This window comes from Protopterus annectens, chromosome 5.part1 (assembly GCF_019279795.1).
Source record: "Protopterus annectens isolate FY-2018-M chromosome 5.part1, PAN1.0, whole genome shotgun sequence".
NCBI classification, from domain to species: Eukaryota; Metazoa; Chordata; order Ceratodontiformes; family Protopteridae; genus Protopterus; species Protopterus annectens.
Window position 1 is genome coordinate 365,444,657 of NC_056736.1, and position 24,157 is coordinate 365,468,813.

Here is a 24,157-nt window from a genome sequence, read left to right on the forward strand (position 1 = left end):
AAGTCCCCAACCTTCTTACATTCAAAAATCTCTTCTCCTTTCCAGGACTTCAAATCATTCTTAAAAGTTTTATCTCTTCTAAAAACAATCTGAGGTTCACCTCCCACTTTACCAATCAGTTCACTACCAGATAAAAAAGTTTCCCAATTTTTCTTAACACTATTATCTATTGCAACACTGTTCAAAGTAAATGTCAAAATAAATGTTATCTTCTTATTTGTTTCCTTAGTTTGTATAACCTCATTAAAATGGTTGCAAGTCATGGATACTACCATTCAAAATGGGGAAATAAATTCCTTGACCTCTCTTAACTACCTCTTCATCCCTTATTTCAGTGAGAAAATCAATAGGATAACCTCTCTTGGTGAACATATTAATCAGGGCATCACATTCATGCTTGAAAACTTCATTTTCAGTAATCATTCATGCTAACCTGACTAATTGCCCCTTAACTACAGAGTTCTTCTGATCAATGGGATGGTTAATAAATGGAAGAATATTCAAAATACAAGGTCATTACATTTGTTATACAAAGGGGTGGTCTATTTAGCTCAGTGTCAGTCATGTCCTGCTTTCTATATAGGCAAGACCACCCGGAAATTGAGTGAACATGTTTATGAGCATCTTTTGGATATTAGAAAAAAAGAGAGATATTAATGCTTTATATAAGCATATACTTTGTTTTAGTGACAATGTCTTTACATTCTTATTCATAGAACAGGTGCAACAGGACCCTCAGGGTGGGCTTATGAAGGAACATCTTGAAATTAGTGAATTGAAATGGCAGGTTTTGTTGAATACCACTGTTTATCCAGGGGTTAATGAGGGTTGTTCCATTTGTCCTATTTTAAAGTTTAGGTATTATACTGTGGCCAAGTGTTGTTAACTGATTTTATAGTTGATTGGTTAAATCAAATGCATGTCATTTGTGAACTTTTTTCTGTATAAGGTAAATGTTTTAGAGTGAATTTGCTCTGAAGAAGTTCCAGTATTTGGGAATGAAAGCGCTTAACCTAATAAACACTTTGGAATTTTAAATTTGGTTCGCCTCCACAAACATCTTTGTCATGTTTGGCACCTCACCATAGGTGTGTTCCAGTTTTTTAGATGTAATAAGGAGCCATTCAGGCAGTGCTTGCCACTGACCAGAAGACAATCTAGCATATTGTCAGTGCCCATGGAACTAGTATTTTCAGTCTTGGAGAGAGTGCTTAGAATATGCTTGGAGATTATTTGAGGGGGTGGCATGAGATTGATAATTTCCTGTTATTAATTTGGGAGAGATAGGGGGTTAAGTCTGAACTGAATAAATTCTGATTAAATTCAAAATGCTAATCCTCAGGGGATGAGCATGTGATGTTATTTTGTATTAACCCAGATCATTGATGGTTATTATATTTATAGCTGAAGAAGGCAGTATGGTTATCCTCAGCGTGGATGGTGATTTGCAATTCATACTTGCTCTTGGAAGATTTGATTTTGTTTCTAAATTCATTGTTGATTATTTTGAGTGCTTCACTAGCTGAAGGAATGTTAAGTTTGCTTTTATGGGCAAGGAGCGTTTTTTTTGTTATTGTGAAAGTTTGTTGATACTGAAGTTCTACCAAATGGGTTTATTTTTAAATCTGGCACTATATTTGAGGTCTTATGAAGACCAAGACCTCAGTGTTAGCATGGAGGTAGATGTAGAATTTATCAATAAAATACTGCAGTGTATGAAGCCAGGTCAGCTTGGTAAGGAAAGTGTTTGAATTTTATCAGGTCATCAGTTAGCTGGAGATTTCCCTTAGAGTACTCTCTAAAGATGATGGGATTTTGAAGAGTTTCAGGTCTTCACCTTAAGTAAATGTTACTGCATGATGTTCAGATTTGACCAGTGATGCTATAACTGTGGCTCTTGGCAGTGGGGGGTATATTTGTGAAAACCAGGTTTATCACAAAATCACAATGTTTGTAATAAATCATTCACAAAAATTCCACCACTGCCTAGAACTCAAAGAACTAAACTGGCTCAAACTACTCCAGTTACTGTCTTACTCCCAGCATGCGATTATTCATAACTTCATCTATAAATCTACAAACTGGCCATCTCTGATGATCCAAACAAACCAAATAGACCAGTTCACTCAACCCAAATGCTATTCGTTCATGTCACTAAATCCAACAATACAGTTTGTAACACTCTATTTTCAAACTATGTCACCAAAACATGGAACACCATACTTATCTCTTTAAAAACAGAGCAAAATCTCAAACATTTTAAACAGAAGTCAAAGTCACACCTAGAGGATTTGTGGCTCTGCTCCTGCACTAACTCTAGATAGGTACCCTTAGACTAAACCATAATTCCACACTTCTTCCTACCCTTTACCTACTTCCTGCTCAACTCTTTCTCACAACCCTTCATCTCTGTACTCTCACCCACTCACTGTAAGTGACTAGTACCCCCATGCCACTTTCCAACTCACTTCATCTTTCGTACTTTCACCTATAGAATCATATTCTCCCCTCCATCTCCTCCTCCTTCACACTTTCAATCACTTCAGGTCCTTCTCCTTCAACGAGTCTATAGTTTGCTATTCCAGCTGCTAACTAGCAAATAATAATAACATCAAAGAAACTAAAGCATAAAAGGATGCTGCTTTTATGCAACGTTGTCTGTTTTATGTCTTTATTATGAAACTGCTTACCAAAGTATACAATGCTACTGGTCCACTGAAATTTGTTTGGATATTGAATTATGCTCATAATCTTCCTTTGCTCAAACAATGATTTTTATCCATGTCTTATTGTACTATCTGTAATGACTCCATTGCTATGAAGACTTTTCAAAACGCTATTGAATGACTTTTTCTATGCAATGTATAACTTTTTACACAATGGCTTTATTCATTAGACTATGCATACACTTGTAAACTGCTAGATTTTTTTCTACACTATGTATAAATCTTTAATATGTATAATTTTGAGCTTTTCTGTATGAGCCTCCACTGAAAAGGACACTCTGTGCCCAGCTGGACTTTCTTGGTTAACAAATGCAATAAATAAATACATACATACATACATATTTTGTGTCCCTCACTGGGATTTGGACTAGTTGGTCCAAAGAGCTGGGATTAATGAAATCCAGGAATTTGTTTGTGGTGGTGGAGGTTCCCCAGTTAATGGAGGTATAGATGAAGTCACACAAGAGGATGGTATTTAGTTCTATAATGAAGGATGTCTGTTTAACATATGGCTCATGGCCTGTTGGTGTCATAGAGGGGGTACAGTAATATGTTATTGTGTGGTACTGTTTTTTGTTTATCATAAGAAGAATGTAGAGAAGTTCTAGGTCACTGACCTGCATTACATGTCTGGAGGGAAAATGATTTCATAGGACCACAGCTATGCTGCAATGTCCACTTCATCATTGGGTCTGAAGTAGTGGTAGCCAGGCATTAAAACCCTGCACTGTGAGGGTGCTTTTACTGTTATGAAACCCTGTTTCAGTAACTAAACACATATCATTATTTTCAAGGGTTAGGAATATCTGTAAGGAGTGTAACATTTCTGTAGGCTTCAAGTATTGAGCAGTACTACTTTTATATTATTTAGATTTTTTTTTTTGGCTATGTGGATAATTTCAGGAGACTAACCTTGCCTGAAAAGGCACTATTGGGAACAAAGGTCTTATCCAAAAATGGAAACCATGAGGAGATAGACGTAGACCATCCATAACAAAGCAGCCAGGATTATTAACCATCTCTTCCCAGGCTAATATATGTTGGATGCCTTTAGAATGATACTTGTAGTTAAGCCAATAAATTAAAGCCAATTATCTTTTGTTTGTCTTGCACCACCATTTTTGGAGATGGTAGGATACTGTTCAATATTAGTTTTACTCCCTTTCCAGATGCATATTCTGTGAACTCCATCATTTTCTTCTTCATATGATCTACGGAGCTATATCTCATCATTCACTCCCACATGCAGTGATCAGGTTATATGTGTACCTGGGTTGAAGGGACTTGAGAACTTTAGCGACACTATGTACCCTAGAACCTGAGAGGCACCTAACCATTTCATGTCTTTTCTCAGTCTGCTGAATGGAACATCTGTGCATCTAACTATGAAGTCACTTCTAACTATAATCTTAGCAGATGAACTAGCTTGGTCTTGTTGCTTTAACAGCTTCTGCATGCTAGTTATATGACCCCCCCCTTAGTGTCTGTATTTCTTGTAGTATCATAGCAAGCTGCATGCTGGATATGAGCTGTTGACACTGGGTTGTATGCAACAGGTAAATATGAGGGTTTAGGCTAATGTTTAGTCTTCAGTGTCCTTGCATGCTTCAATAAAGATTTTATAATGGCATCAGCGCAGACTGCATAGAGACTGCAATCATTGATGTTGGTAAGACAGTATTAAGCTCACTTCATGTAGCTGACTGAGACAGAGATGTCTCCATTTACTTAGTTACACCTCTTACTGTCCTTTGGGTTTAGCAGGAGTCTAAAATCAGTGACCATGAGGCAGTTCATACCCTGCCTCAGGATTCTAAGTGCTATGAGTCTGGAAATAGTTTGGGTTGGTGTGTTGACACTCATGATAACTAGTGCTAGATTTAAAGTAAGCGAGGAGCTAAGGAGGGTCTGGGAAAATATTACAGCCGTGGAAGTTTGTTAGAGGGTTTTGTGTTCAACATAATCTCACATTGCTCAGTGACACTTGTACCCAGGCTGTGCAGATCAGTACAGCTAGGAAGAAAGTCGCACAACTCAGGTACCCTTCCTGTTTTATAAGAGGAGAAAATTTTACTTGCACATACTACTTAGAATGGAAATGCCACTACCACAGTGCTTTACCCAGTGCATCTTTGCAGAGTAAATACAACAGAATAACCAATGAAAACTATATGAACTCTGAAGCGCAAGTTCTCTAAACCACCCAGGACCTGTAGCAATTAATCTAACTCTCACCTACTTCAATCACAACCAATTATAACATGGCTTCTACTCCTGAACAAGCAGATTAATCAAGGCAGTTATTTATACATATTTACTTAAACAGTGTTAAAACTGAATGTTTCAAAAATGGCTAAAGAGAAGTCAGCAACATTAGAAAGGCAATATTAGCTGAAAACAGCTAAAACGATGTAAAAATAACAATAATACAAAAGCTATAGGAATATTTGCATGCTAGAGTTGAAATTATTGGTAAAGCAGATAAACCAAGGATTCATATTATCCTTGGGATAACAGAAGGCTGTTTTGAAGGAATCAGTAACATATGTAAAACAAAAATATGTTGATGTTCAAGGGAGAGGAGAATCCATAATTGTCACAATAAGTTCTATTGCTGGACAGGTTCTCTTACTGGAAAACAGTATGAGTACTGCGACAGTCAAGAGCTAAAGCAACATGCTCACTAGTCTTAGCTCTAAGTAAACCTGTAGCAGAACAGCCCCTGTCCCAAGTGGAATAGCAGATGCAAGGGAAAGAAAACCCTTATCAACCGCTCTAGAAATGAATGAACATTGAATAGATCATACTGATAAGAGGATGGTTAACAAGTTGATACAAATGAGTGAACATTTAATTTATTGATTTCAGTAAAAAATATTGTTTGATATAAAAACCCATGACACACTTTGTATAATATTAAGCATAATTAAATATTCAGTGTAAGTAATGCATGATAGCTCTTTGGTTATTTATAAAATAAGGATATTCTGTAGTTAGAAAAGGGGGGTCTAGCACAATTACATCTCTATCTAGTTTTTGGAGATTGCCTGTCATATAGTGCAATTTTTTTCTGAAAGGAAGAGTGAAGACCTCATGAAGCTAAGTTCCCTTTAAAGTCAGTTGTGAGTCATGAATTATGAATCACTAAAATCCCTTTAGGTGGCCATACTGCTATTCTGCTTACTCTCAAAATTTGTATTTCTATTTAATCTAAGTTTTTACTGATCTCTCCTGAGAATTATGACTTTTTAATAATAAGATCATGCCAATTTACTATAACCTTAAACAAAATAAATCTTATTCAGTAAATTCAGCAACATATATGTCATTTTTATAAATATCCTTTTTTATACTTTAAGATCATCGAGAATCCATCTGTCTTACTCAAACGTTCACTGAAACTTCTAATGAAGTGAGGTCCCCTTTCTGCTCTAATGATTTTTTTTTCATTTATGTTGTGACTTTCAGTTTTATTTTACCCATATTCTATTTTTTATTTTCTGATATATATTAATTAAAGTAAATGGTGCTTTTCACCCAGGTCTCAGCTGCAAAGGGGTCATGCACCCAGTCAGACTTTGCCAACTCTGACTCTTATTTTCTCCAGCTTCATTCCAGACTATGGATTGCATGGATGGAGGAGACCCGGTACCAGCCACTACATCCTCCTAACAGGAAAATGCAGACATCTGTTGGGTAATTACATTTTACTTCCACTCCATCTAGTAGCCATCCATTAACTGAAGCACTTTCTTTTACCTTAGTTACTGACTTCATAGATAGGTATCTTACTTCTGCACTAGTTGGCTGGCAGCAATTTTTTTTAAGATTTAAAATATACTATAGAAATGCATTCCTTGTTCTTTTGGGCAAAAGAAAAATATGTAGAAAGCTCAGCTTATTTCTTACATGCATCTCAGACATGGCAATTTGGTATTCTCATGTATTTCATAAATATTTTGTCAAGCTGGTAATAGCTTTGCTTCTTGAAACGTTATATAAATTCAGTCCTATTACACATTTTATTACAGTCCTGTCTTATATTGACATATAACTATATACAGCTTAGAAAAGACCAATAGAGCAACCTGACATTTGAAAAAGTTCTTATTACAATGTTTCAAGTAGTTACATCAACAATGAGGTAAGGTATCACTGCTGACACACACATGGAAACCATAACAAGAGTGATTTCTTAAGGAAAACAGTCACTGGCTGTTTGAAACTCTGACTCTTGTGACTCAAGGAAGTTGCACTCAGGAAATGTGAACTCTGGGAACTGTGAATATACTTGAAAGAACATTACTGAGGACACAGACTCTATTTCAGTTTAGGGCTTTAATACATATCTGGATATAACAAATTTGATGTATCATATTTAATAATTAATAACAAATGTGACAGATGTTTTTTGAAGTGCATATGTGCACTTTGTGTTTATTTCTTTTTTGTTTTACTTTTAGTTTGTAGCTCACCCCATCTGTCAACAAGTGCTCTCATCAATTTGGTGCCGGAACCTATCTGGATGGAGAGGCAGTAACACTCTGTGGAAGCTGGTGATCTCAGTTGTAATCTTCCTATTAATGCCTATGCTGTGCCTGCTTTATTGGGTTGCTCCTAAATCAAAGGTGAGCTAAAAATGTTTTGTGCATAAATACTTACACTTCATGGACTTTGAACAGTTCAGGAAAATACACCCAGAAAAAATGGCGTTATCATGTTGAAGTCAATGCTAAGCTAATAATGTAATATAGTTTGTGATTAACATAAGAACTATGAATTAAAATGACAGAATTCTAATACATATTTGTTGCTGTTCAGAAATGAGAGGAAAGTGTTATTGCAGCTTCAAGTATATGTAGGGTATAAAAGCTGTTCACACTTACAGAATACCACTCTGCAAGATAGATGAGACTAAACAGCTGTTTAGGGTAGGATTTATAAGGTATAATTGAATTGCTTTTATAAAAGGTAATGATTAAAAGCAGCTGAGTGTGTTTAGAGCGTGGAGTGTGCTGAGATAAAGTAGCAGAGGCAGTCATTTCTTTTATTTTACAGAAACAGGCTACAGGAGAGTACATCATTTTTCTGGTTCAGGCTACAGAATCAAAATTCTGTTCTTAGTTTTTTCTGGGTCACAAAGGGAATACAGTCTCTCTCTCCTTGTGCATGCTTTCTTTGCATGTGTACAGAGAACATGCATGTGATTTTATATGTTATGCTAGCCCCTTAAAGAGGTCCTTACCCCACACAGGTAGATACATGTACATAGTTTCTAAACAGATGCAAATGGCACATCTCCTAATTTAATATACAGAACACATAGATGGAAATGGAAGAGGTCTGAGTTCTGAACAAGAGCCTGGATCCAGAAGATAACCATAATACCTCAGTGAAGGTTTTTGTCTAGTTGTTACACTCACATGGGGTATCAGGGAGAGGTAGTACCTCTGATGGTGAACATGTCATACTCTTTGGAGTAGTTCATCCACCTTGGTCCTCACCTGAGACTCAGCTCTCACCTGTGGCTCCTTGTAGCTGTCTGCATGCAACAGTGGCCACACCCTGGGCAACTGCTTTGACTGGATGGCAAAACCAGGTAAGGGTAGCTGACGGGCTTGTAACCCTAGGCGAGTCGGGGCTTGTCTACCTATGCATGCTTAGCAAAGTGCTGTGGAGTGCAAATAGGGCACAGTGAGACACATTAGGACACTGCTGGCCATCCACTGCATCCCGACCCATCTCTAGTCATCTTGACTATGTTCTGCCACTGGAGTAAGATAGGCTGGGCTGAGAGAGTGAAACTGATAATCTACACAACTCTCCCTCACAATGATCCAATTCACACACAAGTCAAGACATAACTCCCCCTCGTTAAGTCCTGTGCTGATGGGGGAATGATGAAGCAGCAGATGTAGATACACTGGAAACTGTAACCACAACCTCACACATAGGTGGCCCAGGGCAAGGGGTCACTCTCTACTGGACCAAAGCAGCAGTGGAGTTTGGCAGCCCCCTGGGTGTCTGAGCAGCCCTATTTAGTATCGGCCTGCTCACCTCCATGGTCTGAGGAAGGGGCTAGAAAAGGTCCACTAAAGATAGCCTGCTTCACCCTACCCCTGGCCTGCTTGCTGCAGCAGGTGGGGATCCCAACCATGCAGTCAAATCACAAAGAAAAAACATAGGTGACTTTGCTCACCATTGGCACATGGAATGTGTGCACGCTCATGGATAGCTCCAAAACAGATAGACCTGAGAGATGGACAGCACTTGTCGCCAGAGAACTCGGCAGGTACAACATCCATATAGCAGCCTCAGCAAGACCAGGTTCACAGATGAAGGCCAGCTGACAGAAGTTAAAACCGGTTATATCTTTTTCTGGAGTGGCCGCAGCAGCGATGAATGTCGTGAAGCAGGAGTGGGTTTCACCATCAGATCTAATCTCATCAGCGAATTAGCCAGCCTCCCAAAAGGATTCAATGATTGACTCTCTCTGTGGCTCCCCCTCAAAGGAAAGTGCCATCCCACCTTTATCAGTGCATATGCCCCCACCATGACAAATCCAGAGGCGATCAAAGACGAGTTTTATGAAGACTTGGAGTCCCTCATAGCATCTGTGCCCAAGGCGGATAAGCTCCTCATCTTAGGTAACTTCATCGCCAGAGTTAGTGCAGACTACCATACATGGGAGGGAATTATTGTGAGGAATGGAGTCATCAAAAGCAACAGCAATGGTCATCTACTTCTGAAGATCTATGCAGCTCATAATTCTGTTGATCACAAACACAATCTTCCTCCTACCCAACCATAACAAGATGTCCTGGATACACCCTCGCAGCAAACACTGGCATCTCATTGATTACATCATAGTAAGGAGAATGGACAGAAAGTATGTTAGAGTGACTAAGGCCATGTGTGGCAGACAGAACACAGACTCATCCTTTCAAAACTCAGCATGCACATCCAGCCTAAGTGGCACCCACAGGGGAAAAAGACCAATAGGTGCCTGAATGTCAGCGAGTTAGAAAGGCACTCTGTGCACCAGAACCTCAGTGAGGACCTCAACAGTAAGCTTGATCAACTCAGCTTTGGCACCAATGGTGCAGAAGAGGACTGGGCAGTCTTTAGGGATGTGGTCTATAACACCACTCTCGCTCACTTGGACCTGAACACACGCAAACACCAGGACTGGTTTGATGACAATGATGAAGACATTCAGAAGCTGCTGGATAAGAAGCATGAAGTCTTCAGATCCCTCCAGCAAGGCACTACATCTATCTCCAAGAAAGCAGATTATAACTCCATCAAAAGCAAGGTGTAAGCAAAGCTCAGAGAGATGCAAGACTCCTGGTTCAACAGAAAGGCAGATGAGATCCAGAAGTATGCTGATAGCAATAACTCCGAGCATTTCTATGATACCCTGGAGACCATCTATGGGCCACAGTAATCTGGAACATCAACACTGCTCAGTGCCGATGGGTCCACCCTGCTCACTGATAAGAATGCCATCTTGGAAAAATGTCCTGAACAGGCCTTCCAATGTCAATGCCGATACCATTGACTGCATGCCACAAGTCACCATTAACACCTCCCTGGCAGAACCTCCAAAGGAATAAGAGGTTAAGAAAGCAATTAAGCTTCTCTCCAGTGGAAAAGCACCAGGGTCTGACTCCATTCCAATCAAATTCTACAAGACAGGGGAGCACAAAATGGCTAAACTTCTCGGACACAATTTATTTAAGCGCTTTTCGTCCAACTGGATCGTTGGACTTCTTCAGATAAAACATACTTTAGAACAATTCATTTAAATAAGCCTCTAAAAAGGTCACATGACCTACTCATTTCATACTTAAAGAGACAAATGAAATAAATAAAATAAGTTACATACAACCTACTATAAATGTGTATAACATTAAAAACTGTATTCCAGCACCAAAATACCATCAACACAGCTATAATAAAATATAATATATAATATTATGCATCAACTCCCTCCCCTCAAATTATTTTTCATTAATTATTGATATACTTAGTCTAAAAGTCATGAAAATACAACAAATATGTGTACAAATTCATCTATCCAAGCTTTTTAGTTTTAATAAGCACATGATGGAACATTTGTCATTAAGACCAGGATGAGTATACGCATTAAGTCTTCTTTGCCAAATAAGTTCCAATTTTTCTAATAACAAAGAAGAAGTGAACAGAAGAACTGCCAGGAACAAAACAGGGATCTTTACACAACATTCATGGACCTGACCAAAGCCTTTGACACCGTCAGTTGTAAGGGGCTATGGCGGATTATGGAAAAGTTTGGCTGCCCAGGTAAATTCATCAGTATGGTGCACCAGTTACATGATGGCATGCTTGCTCGAGTACTGGACAGTGGAGACTCCTCCGATGCTTTCCCAATTACCAACGGAGTCAAGCAAGGCTGTGTACTGGCATCTATGTTGTTCAGCATGATGTTCTCGGCCATGCTGTCAGATGGCTTCTGCGATGATGAAGAAACCAGCATCAAAATCAGATACAGGACTGATGGCAGGCTCTACAACCTATGGAGGCTACTGGCCAAGACCAAGGTTGAAGAGGATTTTGTGCACAATTTCTTGTTCGCAGATGACTGCACACACACTGCTGCCACAGAGGGCGAGATGCAGCAGACTATGAACTGCTTTTCCACTGGCTGCAGAAACTTCGGCATCACAATCAATGCTAAGAAGACCGAGGTGTTGAATCAGCCTGTACCACAGAAGATGTATGGTGAACCAACTATCACCGCTGAAGGTGAGATCCTGAAGGCTGTTGACAAGTTTATGTACCTCAGCAGCACACTCTCCAGATTTGTGAACATTGACAATGAGGTAGACACACGCATCGCCAAGGCAAGCTCCGCATTGGGATACAGGAGTGAGTTTACTGATTAAAACACTCAGCTGTGAGCTACTTATGGAGTGCAGGAGTGGGGTTACTAAGTATAAACATTGATCTGTGAGCTATTTATAGGGTGCAGGAGTTGGTCTTCTGATTTTAAACACTCAGCTGTGAGCTCCCTCTGGGGTGTAGTACTGGGTTTACTTATTATCAGCACTTATCTGCGAGATACTGATGGGGTGTGGGGATGGGTTTGCTGATAATAAAAACACAGCTGCAAACTAATTTTGGGGTGCAGCAGTGGGTTTACTGATTATAAAAATTCAGCTGTGAGCTAGTTATGGGGTCCAGGAGTGGGTTTACTGATTATAAACACTCAGCTGCAAGGTAAATTTGGGGTGTAGGAGTGGGTTTAATGATTATAAACTCTCAGCTTTAAGCTACTTATGGGGATGTAAGGAGTGGGTTTAATGATTATAAACAGCTGTAAGTTACGTATAGGGTGCAGCAGTGCGTTTATTGATTATAAAAATTCAGCTGTGAGCTAGTTATGGAGTGCAGGAGTTGGTTTACTGAGTATAAAAACTTGAGCTACTTATGTGGTGTAGGAGTGGGTTTACTGATTATAAAACCAGAGCTGTGAACTACTTATGGGGTACAGGAGTGGGTTTACTGATTAGAAACACTCAGCTGTAAGTTACTTATGGGGTGTAGGCATGGGCTTACTGATTATAAACACTCTGTGGTGTATGAGTAGGTTTACTAATTATAAAGACTCATGTGCAAGCTATTTATGGGGTACTGGTCTAGGTTTATTGAGTATAAACACTCAGCTGTGCTTATGGGGTGCAGGGGTGGGTTTATTGTTTATAAACACTCAGCTGTGAGGTACGTAAGGGGTGTAGGAGTGGGTTTACTGATTATAAACCCTTTTCTGCAAGCTTCTTATGGGGGTGTAGGAGTGGGTTTACTGATTATAAACACTCAGCTGCATGCTAGTTATCGGGGTGTAGAAGTGGGTTTACTAATTATAAGCACCCAGATGTGAGGTACTTATGGTTGTAGGAGTGGGTTTTCTGATTATAAACACTCAGTTGCAAGCCACTTACGGAGGTGTATGAAAGGATTTACTCATTGTAAAAATTCAGCTCTCAGCTACTTATGGGGAGTAAAATTAGGTTTACTGATTATACACACTTAGTTGTGAGGTAGATATGGGGTGCAGGAGCTGGTTTATTGATTATAAACAGTCAGCTGCAAGTTACTTATGGGGTGTAGGAGTGACTTTACTGATTATAAGCACTCAGCTGTGAGCTACCACTGGGGTGTCGGCGGGGGTTTACTCAATGTAAATACTCAGCTGTGAGACACTTATGAGGTGCAGGGTTGGGTTTACATAAACACTCTGCTGTAGGCTACTTATTGAGGTGCAGAAGCGGGTTTACTGATTATAAACACTCAGCTGTGAGGTAGTTATGGGGGTATAGGGGTGGGTTTACTGATTTTAAAAACTCAGTTGTGAGTTTCTTATGGGGTACAAGAGTGGGCTTACTGATTATAAATAGTCAGCTGCAAGCTACTTATGGGGGTGTAGGAGTGGGTTTAATGATAATAAACACTCAGCTGTGAGCTAGTTATGGGGTGCAGGAGTGGGGTTACTGATTATAAACTCTCAGCTGTGAGCTACTTATGGAGGTGCAGGAGTGGGGTTATTGATTACAAATACTCAGCTGCAAGCTACTTAAAGGGGTGTAAAAGTGGGTTTACTGATTATAAAAACACAGCTGTGAGCTACTTATGGGGTACAGGAGTGGGTTTCCTCACCCATAACTACTCTTCACTAGCCAGCATATCTGTACTAGCCTCCTACAGTCTAATAACTTGCAACAACAACAGTAGGAATCATGATATTTGTATAGGAACTGTATTGAAGTTAATTCAGCATACTAACTAGGATCTCATAATTCCAATCCAATGGCATCCCATCACTTTGTTTGATGTTAAATCCCCTTGTAATTGTGTAAATTATATCTTATATTCTTGTGACTTATTGCATTGATATTGCATATTGTATTTTGTATCCATATATTCTTGTATTTCTGGAGCTTTTCTCCCCAGGACTCCATTGAAAATGGGTTCTTCAAGGCCCAATTGGACAATCCTGGCAAAAAAACTGAAAATAAATAAATAAATAAATAAACACTCAGCTGCAAGCTACTTAAGGGGTGCAGGACTGGGTTTGTTGATTATGCACATTCAGGTGCAAGCTACCTCTGGGGTGCACAACTGGGTTTACTGATTATAAGCACTCAGCTGCCAGATACTTATTGGGTGCAGGGGTGTATTTACTGATTATAAACACTCAGCTGCAAGCTACTTATGGGGTGCAGGAGTGAGATTACTGATTATAAACACTCATGTGAAAGATACTTATGGGGGTGTAGTAGTGGGTTTTGATGACTATAAACACAGCTGTAAGCTACTTATGGGTTGCAGGAGTGGGCTTACTAATTATAAACACCCAGCTGAGAACTACTTATGGGGGTGTAGGAGTGGGTTTACTTATTTTAAAAACTCAGTTGTGAGCTTCTTGTGGAGTGCAGGAGTGGGTTTACTGATTATAAACAATCAGCTTTGAGCTACTTATGGGTTTCAGGAGTGGGCTTACTGATTATAAACACTCAGCTGAGAACTACTTATGGAGTACCGAAGTGGGCTTGCTGATTATAAATACTCAGCTCTGACCTACTTACTGTATGAGGGCATAGGACTGGGCTTACTGATTATAAATACTCAGCTGTGAGGTACTTATTGGGTACAGGAATGGTTTTACTGATGATAAACATTCATTTGTAAGCTACTTGTGGGGGGTGTAGGTGTGTGTTTACAGATTGTAAAAACGCAGCTCTGAGCTGCCTCTGGGGTGTAAAAGTGGGCTTACTGATTGTAAAACACTCAGCTTCAAGCTACTTAAAGGGGTGCTGAAGTGGGTTTACTGATTATAAAAACTTAACTATGAGCTACTTACGGGTTGCAGGAGTTGGTTTACTGAGCATAAATGATTAGCTATGAGCAACTTATGGGGTTCATGAGTGGATTTAGTGATTATTAACGCTCATTTGTGAGGTACTCATGTTTAGCACTTAATGCATTTCCGCATCATGATCAGCCACTGCATGTGCAGCGCATTCCAACTCTTGTTACTAAATACATACTTTTCTGAATCAGGCTCAGTGTATATAAGGCTACTTTATTTAAGTAGAGATTCCAGACATAGAACTACTAATGTTATATAGTATCCACTCTGTGCTTTTTACAAGTGATGGAGTAACATATTTATAACAAGGAGCCCTTACTAATTTGTGTTTAGCATAAGATAGTATTACACTGACATCAGTCCTCTTTTTCCATTTTGTAGATTGGGTCTAGATGTGGCATCAGGAGTAGCTAGCAGTAGCTGTTCTCACTGCCAGGTGGCTAGCACATTGGCGTATAAAAGCATAAACAAAGTAATGAATAACTATGAACTAAAATAAAAAGTAATAAATAAAAATCAAATGGTAATTGTTAAGGTGTGGCTATACTGCAAATATAAAAATAAAACTTAATAAAAAAATCATGTAGTATTTTAGAGATATCATGACTGGGTAAAAACAATGTTCTTCAACCATTTTATAAACATGCTGATGCTCTAATAATTGTGAATCTGCTGACATTAAACGTTCCCAAAGGACTGTCATGGTATAGAGTATTGAAATTGAGCAGCTGCTAGTTGTCTCAATGCTCTGGAATCTGCAGCTGTTCTTTGCTAAGGTATGGAAGCATAACCTGCCAAAATATGGATTGTTCAGGTATAGATCCATAACTTTGTAGGATTTTGTAAGCTAAACACTTGCCTTGAAGGAAATATGTGAGATAATAATTGAAGGTCTGGACTTCATTCTCAGTGTTGTAAAGAACATAAATCAACAAAATACTATTTGCAGTGATATGCTAAGGAGGAGTAAAGTGGTCTTGCCATATATATATATATATATATATATATATATATATATATATATATATATATATATATATATATATGTATATATATTTATAGTTCCCTACAGATGATCAAAGTTTAAAACTTTGAACGTTCTGAATGGAGATCTCCATACAGCAGAATGGGAAATTTTCTCTTTTCCTCGCTGCAGTGCAATGTCGGAGTTGGTATATTTAAATAACAGGGGGTGTGGGGGGGTGCAGGGGGCTTGCATCCAGGAAAATCTTTTTGTTTTTATTTCAGGTGTTCAAAGTTTTGAAACTTTGATCATATGGTCTCAGCCATATCAAATTCAAAGTTTTAAACTTCTATAATCTGAAATAGATATATATATATATATATATATATATATATATATATATATATATATATATATATATATATATATATATATATATATATATATATATATATATATATATATATGTACACACACACACTCAACTACAAATCTTTAAACTGTATACAGAATGAATCAGACATGTTCTTTCAAAAGTTTGCCTAAACATAAAAAGTTACCAAATTCACTGAAATAAGGGAATAGTGGAGACTGGGTCCCTGTACCTCATTTTGTTGAGTATTATGCTCTTCCCATGGCCCTCCTATCTAAAATAACTAATGCTGGAGATGCAGTGAAACCTACCATGAAAAACATTTTCAATGGCATTTACTTGTGTCAATTGTCTTTTCTCAGATAGCTTGTATAGTCATTGTTTTCTCAGTAAAACAAAAAAAAGTATTTATTTTTCAGTGGTTCTGAACAGGTTTAAAATCTTTTAAACTGCATTTCATGATGTGTTATATAGCAAGTCCAACTTATGAAGTGCTTACATAGTGTTTATGTTAATTCTTCAGGAAAAACTGTAGCAGATACCTCCTGAGTGAGGGGTCATGAAAGATGACTATGCAAAACAGAGCTGCAGCTTGACAATTATTCCTTGTTTAGACTTTTTAATTGTGGTAGTGATTCATGAGGACCAATTTCATGTCTTGCCTGGGTACAAAGGCTCAACACTGTAGCATGAGCTTATATTGCAAAACATCATTACACAGAACTAAAGTAAAAATCAAAGGACCACGCTGCACAGTAGAAAAATAATTTAATTAAGTACTTTTCATCTGTTCTCATTAACAAACTTCTTCAGATGTCATACAAACAAATTCAAACCTTTTTAAAAACATATGGAGCTATGCATATGACTAAAAAGACCAAGTCAACTTAATATTATTCATACGTTGTGATATTTAATTTAGGATTACTTATAACTATTCCTCTGAAGAAAAGGGAATAGACAGGCACTACTTTGACATTTTCATCCATCACGGCAAATAGTATTTCATCTAGGTTATGAAAAGCTCAAGAGTAATAACATAATTTTTTAATTAAACAGCTGTCAAATCAAAACATGCAACTAAATCAAAAGAAAACATTGTTCATCTTTTGTCATGAGCAAGTCATTATTTACTGAATTAAGGCTTTAGGCAGACATGTAAAGGTAGTTAGTCTCTGTACATCAGCATTCTTATTCAGCTTAACATTTGAAAAGCTGGCTTCCTTTTATTCCCTGTACTTTTATATAACTGTGTCTGTTTTACAGCTTTTTGGACACCTGACTTTTGCTGATCCTTACTTTTGCAGACGTAAGATCAGTTAAGGACATTTACAGTACAAGTAACTTAGCCTCCCTCAGTTTCTATCTCAAAGATAGAAGTGATACTCTACCAAAATAGAGGCAGGATGCTAGTAAGTGGTCACAGATAAAGCTGCATTCAACATAAGCTGCTCTGACTTGATCAGGCCTGCTTGCCATTAACCATTCTGACATAGTCTTCCTTCTTGTGTATTGATAAATCATTAACTAAATTAAAATGAATCCTTGGGGATGTACAGCTTTTGAAAAAGACTGAATTGCAGCTCATATTTCTTTCTTTCATGGCAACTGCCTTCCTTTTATTCTGTAACTATAAACTGTCATTAGACCCCTGAGGAGATTGCATATACAGGACTACCCTCCTCCATGGATGGTAATGACAATCCCTTCCTGCCACTTCATCAGTCACCTGAGCTTATCGACCCCAGGTCAGCTTGACCATAGTCATGGCTTTATCCTTTCATTTCACTAGAATGGTGCATGCAATCCCTTTTTTATTAATGCCCCTTCTGCCTCTTGCCTTCCTATTTCTGTTTTTCTGTGAGCCTGAAACAATCATTCAGTCCAGAGGCACTATTAGGTTATGATATAGTCATGTCTCTGTTAGAGACAATGCATGGCTTCTGGCTGAGCTTTCCTGAATGGTAGACTTATAGTGCTGGCCTGGGGGGGGGGGGTAGTTTTTTGCCATCTGTTACACCAGTCCTTATCACTGGATGTTTGCTAAGTTCATTCTACTTGAATGCCATTGTGCTAAGGCTGGCTATGCATCAGATGTCTGAATGCAAGACTGTGATCCTAGAATCTGTTCTTAAGGAGGTTATTTACTCAAGATTCCAATTACCTTATTTGTAGTGAGACATCTGTGTCATTTATTTTAATATTTAGCTAAAAGAATGTAACTAGACAATTTATAAACTCATCCTACAGCTGTCCACTTTGAAGACTGCAAAGTTGTACTTACTCTGCTAGCCTTTACTGACTGTACATATTAAGTCTGTTACAAGCATTGCCAGTGACAAAGGCCTATCATTGTACATCCAGCCCATTACAGCACCTCATTCTCTGAGGACTCATGCCAATGTTATGTCTTGCATTTTTTATCTCCATGGCTTTTTCCAGTCTTTTACATCCTTACCAAACACACCAAGACATTCCATGAAACTATTCTATCACTTCAGTCTCTTTGGCACTTTAATTTACCATACACTGGCCATAGCCATCACTGAACTAATGTCCCTAAGGATGCGTATATACCGAATTATCAAAATGCAAATTCACGATCACTGAAATGATTGATGCCAGCATTTCTAAATTCAGTATATCAAAAATCTCAAAACATCTAAAACAAAAATGATCAGAAAAGGAAACATACAATTACCTTTTGTGATCTGATTACCAAAACTCCAAATATTCAGATCAAATTTGTCTGAATAGTGGTCATGTAATGGAAGGGATTTTTGAAAGGTAAGGTAAAGGATTAAGGTTAGGGGCAGGGTTATGGTTAGTAGTCATCATTAAGGTGGTGCAGGGAGGCTTTGCAGTTAATTGTGTTGCTGCTTCTTAGCTTAGGGTCTGGTGTTCAGTCCTGGTTTCCAAATGCTATCAGTGAAATAAACTGTTAACAGGTTTATACTACAGATTACATGCCACCATCTCTAGTTAGTACCTGTATAGGGTTTTTCACATTCTTAATTGTATGACCTTTGTTTCTTTTCAGCTAAGATAAAATATGCTGGCTGGCTAACTACTATAAACTGTCTTACAATTACGACCCCCAGTCATAAGTGAAAAGGGTCAATAAAACATTATTCCACCTAACCAGTTCACAAAACATGAGCTCTTGTCTCATTTGGGATTCACCTGGTTAACAGCATCAACTAAACAAAGAATGAAAAATCAGGCATTATGTACAAAGTTAAACATTCATAATACACATTCTCCTGCCTCCTCCTTACAACTTTATCTTCTGCTGCTTTTTGTTAACAAATGATTCCTTTGTTTTCCTTGAAATTTCAGATACATCGCATGTTCACAGACAATGAATGCATGGTCTCTGAAGGGTGTCTACTGCAAGTGCCTAAATCCCAGGTGCTTGAAGACCTCTGTCTTGTAGCTTGCACAGGTTGCCACTCAGTCTTAAACTTAAGTGCATTTTTGGGTAAAGTGCAGCAGCTTCATTCTCTCCGCAGGCCTGCTGCACCTCGCCTGAGTGCAGTAGCTGTGTTTGAGCAAGGTAAGTGTAACAGCTGTGGGGAGGGAAGGGAGCTGGCACATCTCACCCAAACACAGAGTAGCCAAGTTTGAACAAAATAAGTGCAGTAGCAGTTGTATATGAGTGGAGGGGGGAATGTAGGTTAGGGTTTTAAATAGAGGTTAGGAGGGGATTTAGGTTTAGCAAAGGAGTTTTAAGTTTGGGGACTGGGATGGAATTTTAGGGTTGGGGAGCAAGAGTGGGAGTTTTAGGTTTGGGGAGAGGGATGGGAGTTTAGAGTTAGAGAGCAGGAGTGGAGTTTTAGGTTTGGGGCGTGGGATGAAAGTTTATGGTTAGGGAGCAGGAGTGGAGTTTTAGGTTTGGGGAGTGGGTTGGGAGTTTAGGGTTAGGGAGCAGAAGTAGAGTTTTAGGTTTGTGGAGTGGGATGGGAATTTAGGGTCAGGGAGCAGGATTGGAGTTTTAGATTTAGAGAGCAATTGGAAACTTAAGTTTTATTTATGGGGAAAAGCATTTTAGGGTTAGGGAATTTGAGTGCTATTGTTAGGCATAGGGGCCAGGTGATAGTTTTAGGATAAGAACTGAGGCTCTGGTAGAGCTACATAGTTAGTAGGGTTGGGTGGTGAGCGGACTAACTAACCAAGTTAGATCAGGCTAGTGGGAGCTATGGCACCTACCATTTAGAGAAAGTGGCAGTGAGCAAGTCTGTCATGAGCTATTCAAATGGGAGCACTAGAAGAAGACGCCTGTGACAGACAAGCTTTAAATTAAAGGTGTTTGTTCCAAATCCCATTCAGCCTTCTCTGCACATTAAAACATACACACCTCATTTTAGAAGTCTGTAAATTGCTTTAGCAATGAAAATAATGCAGTTGTTATGTGGTCAGTCACAGGTTTTTGTACTCCTAGAAAGAGGCTTGATATAAGTAGGAAAGTGAGTGAGTGAGTGAGTGAGTGTGCGTGTGTGCGTGTGTGTGCGTGTGTGTGTGTGTGTGTGTGTGTGTGTGTGTGTGTGTGTGCGTGTGTGTTTATCCTTCAATAGGCTTCTGTCCCATTTAGGATAAGCGTCTATGCCTTTTAGGCTGCAGCTCCCACATAACCCTATACTGTATTCTGTGAATAATGACAGAAAGAATGCATAGATGAATATTATATATATATATATATATATATATATATATATATATATATATATATATATGTATTATATAAGTGCTGGCATAGCTACATATTTTGCAGCAGAAGAACAACAGTAAGACCATGAGAAGCCCTACTTTAGAGATTTGACTTACGAGAAGCTGTTGTCACTTATTCAGTGGCAGAAGGACTAATTTGTACAGTAAATAAACCTGACAGAGATATTATGAGCAGGAGAATAACTGCAGGTGCATAAAGAGTGTGTTCCTAACTAGATAAATAACTACTGAACCCCTCACAATCGTAGTGAATAAATGAGTAATAATGAGTAATAATGGGTTTGAGAGAGAACATCTGATTTCAGGAAGAAACATACTTTGGTCAGAAGACAAGGGATGTAATCAGAACCAGACAGTAGGTTAAAGAGGGTGCCTTAGTTGTTGAAAAAAAAACAATTAGTACTACTGACTAGTTGAGGCTTTGATGTGAAGTAGGAAGAATAGTTGAGTGAAAAAAAAGGTCTATTATCAATAATTGAGGAACCGCATTTGTATAATATGAGAGGAACAGAAACTTTTTGGTTCACTGCCATCTATCCTCTGTGTCATGTGACAATAAGTACAGTATGAAAAAGTACCATCTGCATTTTGACAAGTTTCAGTATTGATTAGGTTGCAATAATGTGAGTTCAGTTTTTTTCTCATCATTCTGATGTGACAGTTTCCATGTGTATATTTAGCTGTTTAATATCACTGTTGTGTGCAGATATAGCAAACTGTATCTGGTAGAAAATTAGAGAAATTTAATTAGAGGCATTTTTCACTCTGTCATATTATCTTCTACGTTTTTGACTATCCAGTCAAATATGCACTAATGGTGTGTGTGTGTATCTGTGTGTATGCATGCTTGCGTCTATGTGTTCTATATGTTTGTGTATGTGTAGCGGTATGTGAATGTGTGTGAGTGCCAGGATAGTCTCCACCTCCCCAATGGTCTTGAACAGGGCAAACAGGTTTTATAGCAGGAATGTATGAATAAAAAAGTCTTTAGATGTTTTGTTATTTTATTTACCCATACTAAGTATATTGCCATTTTTACTGCATTGTAAAGATGCTACAAGGAGGGATAATCTATGACCTTTATAACGCTAGGTGAAGCATTAGTTTTGTTAGCAGTACAAGCAGTGTTGGTTTCAGTGATATCTAGGCCTGATGCAGCCTGGGATCACTTTAAGTTGAACATTAAAGTATGGTTCTCTGCAGCTGTGAATATTAGCCTAGATTACATTTATTTCAATTCCTTTTCCTTAGCTTGGCAAGATGCTGAAAATTCCAGTAATCAAGTTTCTGCTTCATGCTGCTTCATATGTATGGTTCCTCATCTTCCTCTTGGCAGAGTCCTTGCTTCTAGAGTATCGACAGGAGGCTTATTCCAGTAGGAAGCCTACACTATGGGAAAATTCATTCCACATGATCTGGGTTGTTGGTAAGTTATTTGCTATAAGATGTACTATTCAGGAACTGGAAAAGTAGTCAATGGTTGGTGAAAACTACTGTTATTGTATCCTTATATAAACAAGGCTTAGTGCTCACGCTATTTGAGAACAGCTAATAATTCACCACAGTGTACCCTTAAAATGGAACTCCGAAATACATCTTGTGATGTACATGTTTTTACAAGCACTTTTCTCTGTTGAATATTGCCTTGCATTGGAGATGAACTGCAGCAATAGGAGATAACAGTGCATGGACAATAAAATGAGAAGATGTGAGATACAAAGTAGAAATTAACACAGTGATTCCCCATCACATTTTTAATGTTTACTTAGTATGTAATGAGGATGGGTATTTTGCATGTCAGGATGAAAACAAGTTTGTTTGCCAGTATCTCTTAATACAGACACATTATTAACATCAGGCCTTGTGAAAGTATTAAGGTACCAGTGAGATGTATTCAGTCAAAGAAACTCCATTACCAATAAAGCCATACACAGGACTATGACTGCTTTTAGCAGTTGCTCTGAAAGTTGTCCTTTTTTATGACTGCCGTTAAAGTATCAACAACTATATTTGTAGACTGAGATAATGTTGTTACAGTGAAAAGCAGTTAGCAGAGGACTTGAATCTGATCACTGTAGTATTCTCTGTTTTCTTAATGTTGGTATAACCCAGTTGTGGGCACAAGGCTCACAAAAGGAAGGATGCAGTGTACCAAAAATGTACAGCAGGGTCACACCACCACTGACAAGACAGAAAGCACTACAATGATCAGGACACTTGCTCATCATATTTTGTGATATAATCACATGCAGCCTAGACTTGGTGAATGTACCTAATAAAGGAAAAATATTTGTCATCCAAAATGCTTTGATTAGAGTTTAAAAATTATTAGGTGTCTATGCAGACCACTGACTTGCATTACCAGCAGAGTGCAACATTGAGTAAAGAAATGAGATCAATAAAATGAGAAAGTATGAAGCAGTAAAGAAGTAGGAATGACAGCAATTCAACACTGAACTAAAATGGAATGTTTGAGAGTGTGTGTGTGCATGTGTGTGTGTGCATGCACGTGTGTGTGTGTGTGTGTGTGTGTGTGTGTGTGTGTGTGTGTGTGTGTGTGTGTGTGTGTGTGTGTGTGTGTGTGTGTGTGTGTGTGTGTGTGTGTGTGTTAGGAATAGTACCAAGGAGCAAGCATAGCTAGCTGCTTTCTGGAATAGGATTTTCTAATTTGCTCCTTGACTCTAGAGGGATTTTTTGGTCCTTAACTTTGACTAAGGGGATACTGACTGGAGATTATCCAGTGTGCCAACTGACTTTTCTACAGGTCTGAGTTTTGATATCCATTGCCTTCCCTTTTCTTTTGTTTTAACCCTTTTGGCACATCCTTCATAATACTGGCTATGCTTTGGACATTCCGTTCATCATTGATCTCTTTATATTATTCTCATTGGTAGAATTTGCATAATTATCTGCTCTACTAGTTTGAGGGGACAGGCCAGGCATTTCCTGCTGTTTTATTATGCTTCTTTCTTGGCTAGTTTAAATGTTCAGTGATGAAGCAATTAAATCCATCACATCAAATCCTAGTTCTCTTTCCAGACAGATGTAGGCCCTTTTGTCGGTGTAGGCCTGCATTCTTCCATATTGATCCGCAGTCCCCATTGAAGCCAGTACCCTGTGAAATCAGTTATGACAGAGAATTACAATTCTGGGCTGTTAATGAGCTGCTTCCTTTAGTCAGGAGTACATAGTTTGATTCTTTCTACCTCATTTTGCCTACTGTATTACTCTGAGCAAATCACTCAACCAGACAATATTCCTGTGTTGTCGATGAAAAGGAAAACTTTGTCCAATGGGCTTACTAGATTAAAAAATAGATTAACATTAAAAATTTAAATTCAAATTAAAGACTGTAATGGTTGCTTAACCATGTGTTGAAAACCATAGTGTAGTGCACCCTAACCTTGCCATGGCCAGACAATGCCTTAGAGAAAGTTAGTATATATGCTGTTTGT

General features: G+C 38.4%; 1 protein-coding gene across 1 annotated transcript in view; it reads left to right on the forward strand.

Annotated features, from left to right (window-relative positions):
* The window catches only part of LOC122803163 (short transient receptor potential channel 2-like), a 1,104,815-nt gene that overhangs the window by 867,944 nt on the left and 212,714 nt on the right, over positions 1-24,157 (forward strand). Inside the window, exons 13-14 of the mRNA XM_044072780.1 lie at positions 7,190-7,354; positions 21,954-22,128. Coding sequence (XP_043928715.1) covers positions 7,190-7,354; positions 21,954-22,128 — 340 coding nt within the window. The remainder of the gene's footprint in view (positions 1-7,189; positions 7,355-21,953; positions 22,129-24,157) is intronic.